General features: G+C 34.7%; 1 protein-coding gene across 1 annotated transcript in view; it reads left to right on the top strand.

Annotated features, from left to right (window-relative positions):
* Window positions 1-4,134, top strand: part of CALCRL (calcitonin receptor like receptor) — a 101,938-nt gene extending 97,804 nt beyond the window's left edge. Inside the window, exon 16 of the mRNA XM_028121223.2 lies at window positions 2,558-4,134. Coding sequence (XP_027977024.1) covers window positions 2,558-2,773 — 216 coding nt within the window. The 3' untranslated portion in view covers window positions 2,774-4,134. The remainder of the gene's footprint in view (window positions 1-2,557) is intronic.
* Window positions 4,135-15,399: the final 11,265 nt, after the last annotated feature.

The raw sequence follows: 15,399 nt of genomic DNA on the forward strand, positions 1-15,399 counted from the left end.
TTACATTTTCATATCTTTAATAACATCAGGTTATCTTCCCTTCCAATTGCAATTTTCCTTGTTGTCTTTCCCCATTACAGTTTTCTCATTAAAGGTGTATTAAGAGTGGCCACTTTAATGTTCTGTTGAACAAGTATGATATTGTATTAGAGGAAGCAGATGAAAAACAAATCCTTATAGAGAATAATATAAACAAACAGATCCTTACAAGGCCAATGGGTCTTTAATTAGTTTCATTTTTAACTTCAGTAAGTCCCCAGAGTTCAGGAAATTGAACTTCCATGGTTTTTCTGATGATTTGGTTGTAAGGAAGAAATAGGGTGATGATTGTAATCAAAGCAGATATTTCAAGAGCAGTCAGATATTTCAAAAGTCATTTTGACTGTTGGAATTGAATTTAAGCTTTCATTTTCAAGAACATAATTATTAAATTCACAGCTAAGATACTTCTTCTTGTCAGCTGCTTCCCAACATTTATGTAGAATCTTTTGTGTAAAATTACATTCTATTTTCTTTCAAACAGAAACTATATAGTAAATGTATTCAGTCAGTCCATCATTTAGTAACAAAGTGAAGAGAAATGCATTTAGCAGAAAATCAGGATCAAAAACAATTCCCATCAGAAATATCTAGAAAATTGGCCAAAAGTCATTTTTGTTGTAAATCTTTGAATATTTATTTAAAAAGCACACTCTAAAGCCATTCCATTTGTCATTTGCTTATGCTTATGAAGATATTACATATGCAGACATTATTTTTAAATTACTTTAATTTAAACATGGTATTTGGAGAATTAAGAAAGACATTACTAAATCATGAGGGAAGCAGTAGTGTATACTTTTTTGCAAGATAAATGTATTTGTTGTCCTATAAATGCTTTTATTTCAAAGAAAATTTACAAGAATATAAATTATTCCCTTTAGATACAGTTTATATGTGTCTGTGTGTGTATATATATATATATATATATGTATATATATATATACATATACATATATAAGCTTGAAAGTCCTGAAGTTCTGAATTTCATAAAAATACATTTAAAACACATTTATTGCATTTCTAATTACATAATTAATACCTGAAATTCTAATAACTCATTTTGAATTCTAACTAAAGAAACCCATTGACTTTGTATTTGTGTCTTCCATTTTTCTACATGTTAAAATATAAAGTGAGACAGTAAACTTTGTGTTCATTTTAAGTGACAGAGTACAGGAGACTCTAAAAGGACTTTGAAGTATCCCACAGAGTCCTCTCATTAAAAGAGCTCCTGGGAATACCTATTAGTAATAGATTGTTCATAATTTGGAGAAGTTTTCTAGATCTATTAGACAAAAGAATGTAGACTTAAATAAACCAGCCCTATTTTAATATTTATATTTAATATTTAATATTAATTTTACACATGAATACAGTGAATGAAGAGTTGAGGAATTCTATATAATTAGTAGCAAGGTAGACAATTATTGCATGAGTATATTTCTAGTACATGGATAATTGGAAAATTGCTTTTAGTGATGCTCAGATTGCCTCTGAGGAACAATCAAAATGTCAAAGAGCAGTTGAGAGCTTGGGGAAGACAATTCAAAGCTAGACATGTTTTGGACAGACCTAACTTATGTCACAGGCATGTGGCTAGTTCACTCGTAAAGTAGGAGGAGATAGCCCCACACTGGTCTGCCCAGTCATCACCTGGAAATATCCAGGTTACCAAGTGGGAGATGTATTTGAATATTCTCATTTCCACTTACTGAGTCAATATGAAGAAAATCCCCTTAGTGTCTCATGTTCAGTTAAAACCAAAGTCACTATATGTGGTCTACCAATCCTGATCTCTAGCCCTAGGGAAGAAGGAAGTCATTAAATATCAAATTCACCCAGTCAGAGGGGGATCCAAACACAAAGAAGTGGAGTGGTGACATTCCTAAACTTTTTCACAGGCTTATCCCATTTGTAATTTACCTGTTCAACACTTTCTTCCCTCTGGGTAGTAAGTTTCAGGAGGACAAAAACCTTAATTTTTTTTTCCAGAATGTAGCACAATACCTGGCACATGATAATCACTCAGTAAAAAGTAGTTGCTGCTATTAATGATGATGATGAAAATTTGTAGTCCTTGTATCCCTAACTTCTTTTTCTTTTACCTCTTTTCTCTCTCCTTTTGTACTCTCACTAATTGTCTTCTCATTCTATTATTAAGATACTGATATAAAACTAAATGTTACACATGCAAGCTTGCAAATGGGGGTCTGGGTTAACTACTTATTTGACAATAATACATTCATATGCATTATTAAAGCTTCAAAGATAAGGTATAAAAATATTAATGGGATCTAAGAGTAAAGAGTAATGCAATGAATTTCCTAAATATAAATTTCTTAATGTTCTCAATTTAATTCTTTTAATTAAGAAAATAAAGCAGTATTATTCACTAATTAACATCAATACTTTTTTTTAAGTTTTACATAAATCATTTTATTGTACTTTTAAATACAATATCTTTATTTCAGATAATGGATTGTTCTTGTCCTTTCTGTTTCTTTTTGATTGACAGGTTCAAGCAATTCTAAAAAGAAATTGGAATCAATATAAAATCCAATTTGGAAACAGCTTTTCCCATACAGATGCTCTTCGAAGTGCATCTTACACAGTATCAACAATCAGTGATGGTACAGGTTACAGTCATGACTGTCCTAGTGAACACTTAAATGGCAAAAGCATCCATGATATTGAAAATGTTGTCTTAAAACCAGAAAAGTTATATGATTGATAATTGAGGGAGTACTGCTTAACTATTTTGTGCCACTCCTAACTAAAGGACTTGGAACTATGGATTTACAACCAGAAGACTTCAATATTCAATGAATTTCTTGAAAGCCACAAAGAAAAAGAAAACCTTCACATCAATTCAGTAGTGTGTTGTTAAATGTTTAATAACTAGCTCTTTGGGAGAAAAAAGAAACCCTGATTTGTAATGTTTTCCAGTTTCTGTGGTATATTCCCACCATGGCTGATTTAAGGCTACCAATTTGACATTGCTGAATGTGAAATTGGGAAAATATCAGTACAATCAAATCTCATAGGCTGGTATGTACCAGCTCTAGGACACCACTGCATGAATTCACAAATGAGTAAGACTGTAAAAGTTCATATACACACTGGGCACAATTCTACTCTTACTGACTAAAAAGAGCTAGGTAAGACCTCCAGACTTGGAGGGAAAATTAGCTTTTCATTTGTCTGTTTTTAAAATTTTTATCCCATAATTCATTGGTGCAGTTGATTTTTTTTTTAACCCAGTAAATCTTCTAGCCTTTTTTGTATTTACCCTTTCAAATGGACTGGATAAAGAAGTAATTATTTTCCAAGAAAAGTGACTGAGCAGAACTGCTATTGTCTACTCCTTGGCTGATACATCATAGTCATATCCAATATTATATCTGTTTTTGAAATTTGATGAACAGTATGTAGGACATGCAATCCTACTTTGCTATCATTAGGGAGACATCTTGGTTGATATTACAAACACCTTGTCAGCTACTTTCCTATCTTACTACACAAGTGGGAGGGAATCAGTTTCCCTGTATCTGTAAATAGAAACTTTGGCCCTTCCATTTCTACTGTGTAGACAAATTCGCAATTATTTTACATGAAGGAAATCAGTGAAGGATTTCTTATTTTCTTGGAAGTTTGTAAAAAAAAATTGTTGTGAAAATAAGCTTGTAAATACTCTGTTATTCTATTTTATAGTCTCAAATCAAATACATATAATCTAGATAAGTTTTTAAAAAAACAAATACATAATGTAACAATGTATGCTTGTCAATATCTGATACTGTGTCTGGGCTGATTTTATAATAAAATAGAGTCTGGAATTCTATATTGGGTAAATATTTTAAAGACAACCAGATGCCAGCATCAGAAGTTTGTTTGAGAACCAAGAGAACAGAAATATCCTTGATATGATATAAAATATTTATTAAAAAAACTCAAGGCCACTGTTTTATTACATTAGCTTAGGTGATTCTTTCATAACTTAGTAGTACGTACGTTTGACATATTTTTCCTTTTATTTTGACGATGAACTTTCATTCTAATCCAGAAATTTTAAAGGATTCCTACAGTAATAAATGTCAGTCTGCCATTCTTACGGTTTTTACACCAGTAAAAATATTACTTTTCTGACTCTTACTGTATAAATATAAATGGATTTGGAAATGTTCCAGACTATTAAAAAAAAAACTAGAGGAATACTATATATATATATATATACATAAATATCATATAAAATGCTTTAATAGAGCTATTATGATAATATGATACTAAAAATCAGTGAAAGACTTTAATATATCAGTGAAGAAGAATTGTCAGAATGTTTAGGGAGTAATTCGGTTAAGATGGAAGAAAGCCTTACTAATGAATTAAAGTGACATTTAAATGGGATTCAGTTTCCCTAATGTTATTTTCCACTCAAATTTCTGAAAAACGAAAATGCCTTAAATTAGTAAAAGTCAATTTGAGGAGGAGAAATCACTATGTGTATGTGTTTACCCAGTGTGTTAATTTGTTTAAAATGGATTAAACTTAAGTAATCATAGCTTTTCTTTTTTTTTTTTTAAGATTTTATTTATTTGACAGAGAGAGACACAGCGAGAGAGGGAACACAAGCAGGGGGAGTAGGAGAGGGAGAAGCAGGCCTCCTACAGAGCAGGGAGCCCAATGCGGGGCTCGATGCGGGGCTTGATCCCAGGACGCTGGGATCATGACCTGAGCCAAAGGCAGACACTTAACGACTGAGCCACCCAGGCGCCCCAATCATAGCTTCTTTCTTAAGCTGTCAGTAGATTGTGAGTTCAGAAGTCATTTCAAATTGTCCAGGAAAATTATCTAAATTAGTAAGAATTAACATATTAAATAGTCTGGTCAATAGATTTATAGTTTATCTGTATACATGCAAAGGTTTTACTGTTAGTTTCAAATTTATGGATTTTATAGCAAGCTATCTTAAGAAGGAATGCAGGCTGTTCTGGATTTGCTACTGTTTAAATTATACAAAATTCCTTTAAATAATCTCACTTTTTAGCTACTTATTATTCAAAGACAGATTCAAATCCTTTGTTCGACACTGTTCACATATTTCTTCATTCTTCCAGACAAACTGTCAAGTCTCAACCATAAATGACAGTAGAAAAGGTCAAACTCTCCATGAGCATTCTATTAAAATTATTCTGTAATTTTCCATTATTTTTTATTGTGCTTTTATCTTATTAAGTTCAGATCAGATTTCCCTTCTGGCCAAGAATCATCTATTGCACAGTCTTCAGGTGAAAGAATCCAATAATTACTTAGTGTTAGTTTTGTACCCATATTTTTTTATGAGTAATGTTTTTAAATATTAGACTTCTCTAAAGCTGACATGTTAATCAAGATCTCCTTTATGTCTTACTTATGAAGAAAAGATAAAATCAATACTTTTTAAAAGGAAACTTTTTTGGTATCTACTAAAAACTAATTGGGGGAATTTCTAACTTTCAAAATGGAGATCTGCTAGTTTTCTGTGAGTACTTGTGAAAAGTTACATTTTAATTAAAAAAAATTCTAATCTGTCCTTTTTGAGTTTTCTGAAGCTATTTTCCAGTGCATTTATTTGTAAAATACCCATTCTGGAATTTGGTGTTTGCTCAAATGTAATCCAGTGTACATAGAATTAGTGGTAGGTGTAGTGCTGTAATTATTGCTTATAATTTTTTTAAATGTGAATTTATTTTAATTTTCTTTAATTTTAATTGGCTAAGAGAAACCACCATTTCTTTTACCTGTAAGTCATAAACAAGATATTCTGATCAATTAAAATAAGTCATGTTATGTCTACTTAATGAATATCTCTATTTTTTGGTTGTATGAAAATATTAAAGGTGTGAGTTAAAGTTGATTTTCACTCATGTGTACTGAAGTGCTGAATAATTTATAAACATAATTCTTTACAGTGGTCAGTGGAATACTACTTAAAATCAATAACTCTATCTCTACTACCCTCTTTAAAATCTTCAATAAGCCAGTAAAATATCCCAAAAACCAATTTTTTAAAAATTATGAATTTAAAAAAGATTATGAATTTGTTTTCCAAGCTAGAAAACTCCAAATAAACTTCAATATACCCAAATTCCTTCCTAGGCTGAAAGAAGGGAAAGGATGCCCAGAAATAGGAAAAGGTACAGGGATTTCTCTCCTCTTTCCATTATATTCCATTGTGTAGTTTTGTTTTGAAGAGCAGAAAGTAAAAGAAGGAAAGGAACTATTTAAAGATAATTTTTTAAAAAAAGAACATAATCATGACTCACAAATATAAAATGAAAACATGTCAAGGAATTTGTTTAGTTCATTCATTAACAGGGGGACAAGATGTTACAACAATTCATGGAAGAATGTAAAATATCACACATATAGAAGAATATAAGAAATGCTGAAATGAATTTATAAATAAATGCTCTACTCATAGGGCAATAATCAGTTGCATTCTATTGAATAACTAATGTGTATTTCTATGATCAAGAATAATGTACATCATGATCAGTTTTCTGTAACTAACATATCTGTAAAATAGCTCAAAATAGTGAAAGGTAGAGATAACCCCTAAGGACATACTAGAAAGCACTAGAAAGGACACTTTAATGACTCTAACATATATTTTGCCTATACAAATGAGAGAATAATATGATGCATATGCAATAAGTACAATAAAAATGGGTACATATGTACAAATATATACAGATGATAGATATGGACACATTTGAAATGCTAACCTAAGCAGTAGGAGAATTCAGAAATCTTGCAATCCACAGAGTAAATGTATACAGATCAATATGTCCCATATATACCTATAACAACCAGGTAGAAGCTGCAGTGGGGTAAAAAAGAGCAAATTTATAGCAGCATCAAGAGAAGGTAAAATATATAGGAACAAATTAAATAAGAAATGAGTGAAATACATTTCAACACTATGAACAATCGCAACAGAAGACATCAATGAGATCATGGAAAGACACCTGATGTTCTTGAATAGGAAGATCACCATAAAGATGTCAATTTGCCCCTAAATAAATTGTATGGTACCTATGATCCAAATAAACATAATGGTAGATAATTATTTTGAAACAAGACATGATAATTCTAAATTTCATAGTCATGAAAGCTCTAAACAAGGACAGGAGATAAAGCGTGATGTATTTTTTTTTTAGATTTTATTTATTTATTTGAGAGAGAGAATGAGATAGAGAGGGAGAGCATGATGGGAAGAGGGGAAGAGGGTCAGAGGGAGAAGCAGACCCCCCGCTGAGCAGGGAGCCCGACGCGGGACTCGATCCCGGGACTCTAGGACCATGATCCGAGCCGAAGGCAGTCGCTCAACCTACTGAGCCACCCAGGCGCCCAAGCCTTGACATACTTTGTAACCTAACAGTTAAAACAGGGGTGATAGCACATGAAAAAAGGACAGACAGAATGGGGGAGAAGTGTGTAGACCACTCTTTAGAATATTTTGCTGGAGACAGAGCCAAAAATGGTAATCCAAATAGGGAGTGAAACGACATTATCACCCAGGGACTCATTCTTTCTTTTCTTTTCTCACTTTCTGTTCTTGAAAAACATGCCATCCCTGGAATACCAGGTATAAGAAATGGGCTTACTAACAAGTCACATGACTGGTGTGGCTGCTGTCTTGGCTTTAAAAGAGTCAATGTGTTGAAATGATCACCTGGTAAGTATAGAAGTCTGCGGAAAAAAGGAGGAGGATGCTCCTCATTAATTTTTGGGAAAGGAGCGGAGATGCCAATTCGCCAACTGTCCGTTTCAAGTTACAAGTAAAAGCATGCAAGCATAAACATAAGAAGACTCGGCATATAATGGCTTATGCTCATACCCAGGAACTATACAAGTCTTTTGGCTGTACTTCCCTTCTGATGATGGACCTTGCCTCTTCTATATCCACCCCTAGTCTCAAGGAGTAGCTGTGGGACCGTCGTTTATACAGAGAAGTGGATAGATTCAGGTATGCATGCTGAAGGGTGCACTTAGATTTGTATGGGAGGCCCCGCCAGTGCAAGGAGAAGCTGAGGATGGGCAGAAAGGGCTTTCTGAGGCCAGGGACGAGTTCACCCAATACCAACATGTCCCTGCACAAAACTCTGAGAATTCTGAGAAATCTAAATTTGAAACTAATCCACGGGCGCCTGGGTGGCTCAGTCGTTAAGTGTCTGCCTTTGGCTCAGGTCATGATCCCAGGGTCCTGGGATCGAGTCCCCCGTCGGGCTCCCTGCTCGGCGGGAAACCTGCTTCTCCCTCTCCCACTCCCCCTGCTTGTGTTCCCTCTCTCGCTGTGTCTCTCTCTGTCAAATAAATAAAATCTTTAAAAAATAAGTAAATAAATAAATAAATAAAATTTGAAACTAATCTTGAATGTTTTGAATATTTGTTTGTCAAGATAGAAGAGAAAGCTACTTAATATTTTTCTGGCTTCCTTTAAATACTTGAGCTATGTCAAATATATGGGCTTCAATTTGTACTCTTGCCTCAGGCTCCACAGATATTAGGGAAGAGCCTGAACAATTTTCTTAAACATTTCTTGGTTTGGATAATGAATTATATGTTCCCTAATTCACTTCTACTCTAAACCTTCCCTGACCCCCACTGAAACATACTTATTAAATGGTTAAGACCATTTTTGTTTTTCCCGGAGATCTATTTCATGCTTTTATTATGTGTACTAAACCTCACGTTTATCTGCTATTTTCAATCAGTCACAATTCAATAATTCTTGGCAATAACCATGAAAACAGTTAGTTTTACTAGTGCTATTCTGATAACTCTATCGATCAAATATCATGCCTCATGGTCCTGTCAAACATGGGCCACTCCTGGAAGGAACTAACAATCCTTATTTTTGACTTGCTAAGTGGAATTGCAATAAGATTCCTTTGGAAGTCATAAGCTTCTTCCACTGACACATTTTTGAAAGAAGCTTCACTGTTGTTCTACAGATCACTTTAATTATTTGTTTCCTGGCGTTAACATAATAAATATCAACTGCATTCCCAAACCCTGAATTAAGCGTCAGAGCTGTGGGCCCGTTGTTCTTTCTCTGGAGAGAAGCCCCTTACGGAAAGGATCCTCTCACTCCCTCCTGCACAGAAGCTCTGTGACTTTTTCTCCTCGCTGCTTTTAGTCAACTCTCCAAATATAGATCTTATGTATGATAAATAGCAACTAACAGAAAACACTGGTGTCCCCCCTCTTTCTCCTTTAAAAATGCAGTCCATTCTGTTCCACATTAGACAAATTTGTCCTGTCGTCCATCTTTCTTAAATTTTCCCTCTGTAGCTGCCTACAGACATTTCCATACCCATAGCAAAAGCTGAAGGAGAAAACTCAGCACTCCACATAACTAAACTACTTTGGTTGGTTCCTGCTACTACTGATCTTTTGCAGACACTTCTACCTCACTCAGATGCTCATGGGTTCTTTCTATACTGTCCTCTGTTCTGTGCCTTCTTCCTGCCAGCCTCTGGCTTCCTGAATAGCTGTAACACCTGCAGATGTTTCTTTTCTCTTTCTTCTCCTTTCCCCCACCTGCCCAACTGGATGCGTTGCCCCCTTCCCTGTATTACATCGCTTCTTCTATACTGTGAGAGCTTGGCACATGGCAGGCACTCAATAAATATTCATTTTTTTCCCTGCATCTCTTAAAAACTATATTTGAATCAGTAGGGCAAATGTAATCCTCAGATTATTAATAAAACTGAGCCTTCGAAAATTTGTGTTAATGTCACTCTGTTTCCAAATTATAAAGTTAAGACTGATTCAGTGTCAGTATTTGATGCTAGAAACAGTATCAAACTATTCAAACCAAAAAGAAATAACACAGAAGAAAATACCTTATAAGAAAGCCCTTCAGAAGACCTTCTAAATGTCCTTTAATAATCAGGGTGTGGGGGAAGAATCTGTCAAATAAAATGAGCTGAAAGGCAAAGACAAGACTTTAAAATAATGGCTTCTGAAATAAAGAATTGGCAAAAAGTCCTATTGTACAATGTCCCATCTGCAAAATAGGGGCATGGTCCTTTCCTGACAGTCCATTGTCTCCTCTGTCTCATAATGAAAGTAGATTTATCCTTTTATACTCTGATTATTTCCTGTTTGAGTAGTCTGTCATCAACGGCTTAAATAGAAAGAATCCCTTTTTGTTCTTTTTATTCAACTGATAACACCACTCGGCTATCTCAAATGGTGGCCAGGCCAGGTCCCATTGGATCCCTGCCCTTCTGCAGCCATGCCAGCAAGGCCGGAATGCAGAACAAGAAATGTGGAACTCAGTGGAAGTCAGGGCCCCGAATTGTGCTCCATGACCTTGACTTGTTCATGTGCTCTTTGATTATCCATTTCCTCAAATGGGGCTAGCAATGACAACATGAAGAGTTGAAAATTCACTGTTTCTAAGAGGTTCTAAGGAATCGCAGGAGGTGTCAATTAATACATAAAGTGACAGGTAAAGATCTGCAAAGAACATGTGGGAAAAAATTAAAATTATAATGAATACAAAGGTTTTGTATGATTAAGCAGGAAAATATGTAACACTGTTGGTAATTTCCAGTAAACTATTAGATCAGCTATGTTTTCACTGTCACAGGTGTTAGACCACGAGGGGGGAGAACAATTTATTCTATGGCTTTCAGAACACATTTGATTCACATCCTGTCTTCTATGTTGTTTTAAAATGTATCATATTTATCATTTGAGGAGATGAGCATTTTTTTTAGACAGGCTGCAAATCACCCATCGTGCAAGACTTATTTTTTCCTAGGGGATTGTGGATAGAATCCAGGAAAACCCATGAATTTAGATGCATAGAGAACTTATACTTCTATTTTCATTAACTGCTGTCTGAAATGCAATATCTCCTTCAATTATGAATATAGGAATAAACTGCAATAGTATTAGCAATATCTATGACCAATATAATCACCAATATAAATCATAGATATAGTCATACCACATCATGATTGTTGCAGATATCTGGAAATAACTTTTTTGATCACCAATATTTTAAAACTATGATAGTTATTTATTAGACTCACCCATGAATCTTGTTAGTTAAATGTGTTAGTAAAGAAATGTATGTATTATTGTGTCACAAATTTGTTTTTAATATTTGGATAATGGAATTTCAATATAACCTATTTCCTTAGTAATCTATGTATTTTGTTTTGGATATTTAAAAATATCATTCTGACAAAAAGATCCATAAGCTTCACCATTACTGCCACAAGGGTGAATTATACACAAAGTAGTGACAAGCCGTAGTTTAGAAGAGCAGTGTTTCTCAAAGCTGAGCATGCATCAGAATTCCCTGTAGAGCTTGTTAAAATGCTGATGACTGAGGCCCATCCCCAGAGTTTCTGATTCAGCCAGTCTGGGGGGGACCTGAGAACTTGCATTTAGAATAGGTTCCCAAGTGAAGTTGATGCAACTGGTTCAGGGACCACGCTTTGTAAATGACTGCAACAGCATTGCTTGGAAGAAAGAATGGGCAGCTCTTAAAATGAAAGCCTAGAATTGTTTTAAAAAATCAGATAGATGTTGGCAAATAATAGTTCAGAAGAACTTGAAATTCGTACACATTAAAAAGAAATGCTCAAATGACTTTTGCTATCAGAGCATAGCAAATCCACTGTATGAAGATTTATACCTTAAACAGTTGGTCCCCACTCATAACAATAATGATATAAATCAATAGAAAAATCAACATCATTAGCAAAGATGAACACATTTTTACCATTAGGAAGGAAATTTGCAAGTAGTCAGGATGCTGTATTCAAGAAACCAAACCAGAGTAAATGTATCTAGTTTTGATATTCTCAAATGTACATTCCTTAAAACTCAGTGTCTCTAAGTGCACCATGCATGTGATGAATGATTCATTGCAACAGTAAAAAACTCATTCTATTTCTTTTATTCCTCCTCAGGTCACTTTTCAGAAACCTGTCCAAGATAGAACATTTTCAAATCCAACTGTGTAGACGTTACTATGAACCAATGAATAGTGAAGGGATCTTTCCATCTACAATTGATTTAAATTCTGAAGGTTGATTTTGCATTTATAATTCAGTTATTCTTGCTCCGAATTAGAATAGTTGCCTCTGGAACCTTTAAGTTTCTCTTGAGCAGGTCTATTTCTTCTCAGTCAAAAGCATTAAAAAGATTGTGTGGTGGTGAACTCTCTTGTTTCACAGCCTCTCCTCCTTGTGACTGTGCATTTTTAATTCACATTAGCTCCTGAGTTACATTTGTGTTAATGGATTAGATTATACATTTAGCAACCCTTCCTAGCAGAAGGAAGAAACAGATACACAGACAACAGTTGAAAGGAAAAAAGGTAATGTAACTGTGAATCAACATACGTGGTATTCTCTACTCACTATGTTCTAGAAACTGATGTCCAGCTCAGAATTCTAACATCATCCCAGTCTCCTGAACCCAGTGAGTATACACAAGTTCCTTGCTTATACAACCATTCCATTTAAGCTGAGCATACATATTAAAAGAAGAGGTAACATTTGATCACAGAGGGAGTCCAAATGACAAAAAGTATGGTGGACCAGCATTAATGTTTGTTAGGTAAAAGGAAATGTGTACACTCAAATAATATGGTGGGGAGCTGCTAGGCCTTACCGTGGAGCTACATTGCTAAATATGTGGGAAAATAAGCAGCCAAACAGGCTTTGTAAATTTAAATAAGTCAGCCAAATTTGGCTGCAGCATTTAGAATTTGAGAATCCCAAGTAAAAAGGCACTTAGATTTCTAAAGGATAAGGTCTGGATCATTTCACTGTTAAATATTATTATTATTATTATTTTTATTGACAAAAGAGGCAGCAAGGAGAATGATTGAAATACAGATGCTAACCCATAAAAGAAAAAGATGTCTTAGTTTCCTTTTTATCAAAATAAACGAAAGCTTTCATAAGTATCCAAGATCTCAAAGACATTCCAAGATTTATTCTAGTTCAGAGAAGAAGCAGCTGACAAAGTGTTAGTAGAAGCATTATCATCTCTAATCTTTTCAAGTACAAGGAAGGAAGAACACTCTCTGCATTGGGCATGGAGTTTGCTTAACATTCTCTCTCCCTCTCCCTTTCCCTCTGCCTCTCCCCTCCTGCTCATTGCTCATGTGTGTGCACATGTGTGCACATGCGCACTCTCTCTCAAAAAAGAAGATTAATAGTTAAAAAGGCAGGGAATGTTTGTGTTTCTAATTGAAAAATAAAAAAAAATTCACTTATACAATTTCCATTTTCTCCAGTAATTTTAGATAGTGATGTGTGGCTGTTAATAATGGATGTGTGGTGGGGATGACTGGGAGAATTTTCTATTGAATTGTCATTTCAGGTAAACAATATTTCGTAACCATTTTGATAGAAGTCCCCATTTGGTTCATGTCTTTGATTCATGATAAGAGGTTACGCACCAGTTGGTGATAGATGCCATATAATGAAATGCCTCTTTGATAGGATTACTATTGTTAGGGAGAAGACTGCAATGTAAAGCCTAAGTATAACCATGATGGTCTATTCTTAATGGAGTACTTTTTTGGCAAAATTATTGACAGTGTAAAAATCTCATTTCCCTGCAATGTACATTGTGATATATATTGTTGATATTTTTGTACCAAGCCCAAACACATAGAAGACCTTTGAAAAATGCTTATTGAATAAATGAATAATTAAAATCTTTCACACTTAATGGCTCCTATCAAAGACACCAACATCCTGTTACTCCTCAGCCTCTGCAGAATTTGCTACATTCTCCTCTTTATCTTCTAAGACATTGACTTTTTTTTGTTTACCTACCTTTATGATCATTTTTTTCTCTGTCACCTTTACTGACTGTCTTCTTCTAACCATCTCTCCAATCATACTCACTCTCTCCGGGTGATCCCAATCAATGTTATGGCTTAAACTATATCATGTTTATATTGAAGAAACAGAAAGAGAAGGGGGGGAAGTTCAAAAAGAAAGAAGGGAAGGAAAGGGGGGAGGGAAATTGGCTTTGGAAATATCAAACTAATATCCCACATTTATCTCATATCAATATGTCTAAAGCAGAACTACTGACTTATCTTGTTAATCCTCATCTTTCCCATTATTTAATAACCATTGTCACATTCTGCCTTTGCTTAAGCTCAAATTTTTAGAGTCCTCGAACACACTCCCTTTTACTGGCTACTTATGTTCAACCAATCTCCAGTACCTGTTAATTTGTTTTCATCAATGTCTCAGGGATATCATTCTGTTTTCCTCTTCCATTGCCTTAGTTCAGTTTCTTAAAATCTTTCAGTTGGAGCATTCTTTCTTTCTCCTATCTGGCTTCCTTCTGTGGATCTCTCCTTGCTCTGGGCAATTATCCACATGCTGCTCCCAACAGTTAATATTCTTTATCCGGAACAAATTAAACCATTTCATTTTTCCTCCTGAGACCTTGCCTTAGCATTACCTGTGGTATAAGCTCAAAATCTTTCACACAGAACATTAGGTCTCTTGTAACCCAGATGCAACTTATTTCTCTACCCATCTTTTCCTCCCTTCTCCACGGTTTGGAGCCAAGCATGTTAATCTTCTCTTCATTCTTTGAACACACAGCATGCTTTCAGAACATTATGCCCTGAATACCCTACCCCACCTCCTCCTCTTGGCAAACTTCCACTCATCATTCAGTGCCAGTTCAAATGTATCTCATCGGTGGCTTTTCCTCAGTCCCTCCGGCAAGTAGTTGTTCTGTTTTCTTCTCCCAAAGGACTCAAGTTCACATAGTGATTATATCAGTGGTTACAACTATTGTAGTAACTGATTTTGGTATTGTCTTCTTCACTACACTGTTTTATTCATCTGAGCCTCCATCCCTAATATAATAAATTTACAATAATTTAAATTTATGCATGCATATTTACATGCCAAAATTTCATTCAAATATCCTTTTAAATTTATTTCATATCTCCTTTTAGCTTAATGTTATAGTAGTCAGTGTAGTAATGATTTACACTGGTTCAAAATTTTGGTAAAACCTAATGTAATTTTAACTATTTAAAATATATAGTTTATTTAAACACTTTTTTTTTTTTTTGAGTGAGAGAGTGTGAGCAAGGGGAGGGACAAAGAGAGCTGGAGAGAGAAAATCTTAAGCAGGCTCCATGCCCAGCACAGAGCCTGACGTGGGGCTCCATCTCACAACCCTGAGATCATGACCTGGGCTGAAATCAAGAGTTGGACACTTAACCAACTGAGCCTCCCAGATGCCCCAAAACACCTTATATTTTTAAAAATGATGGTCACTAATATAATCTGCATG

This window comes from Eumetopias jubatus, unplaced genomic scaffold (genome assembly GCF_037043125.1).
Source record: "Eumetopias jubatus isolate StellerSeaLion01/CBP00866 unplaced genomic scaffold, mEumJub1_p1.0 scaffold_3, whole genome shotgun sequence".
Taxonomy (NCBI): domain Eukaryota; kingdom Metazoa; phylum Chordata; class Mammalia; order Carnivora; family Otariidae; genus Eumetopias; species Eumetopias jubatus.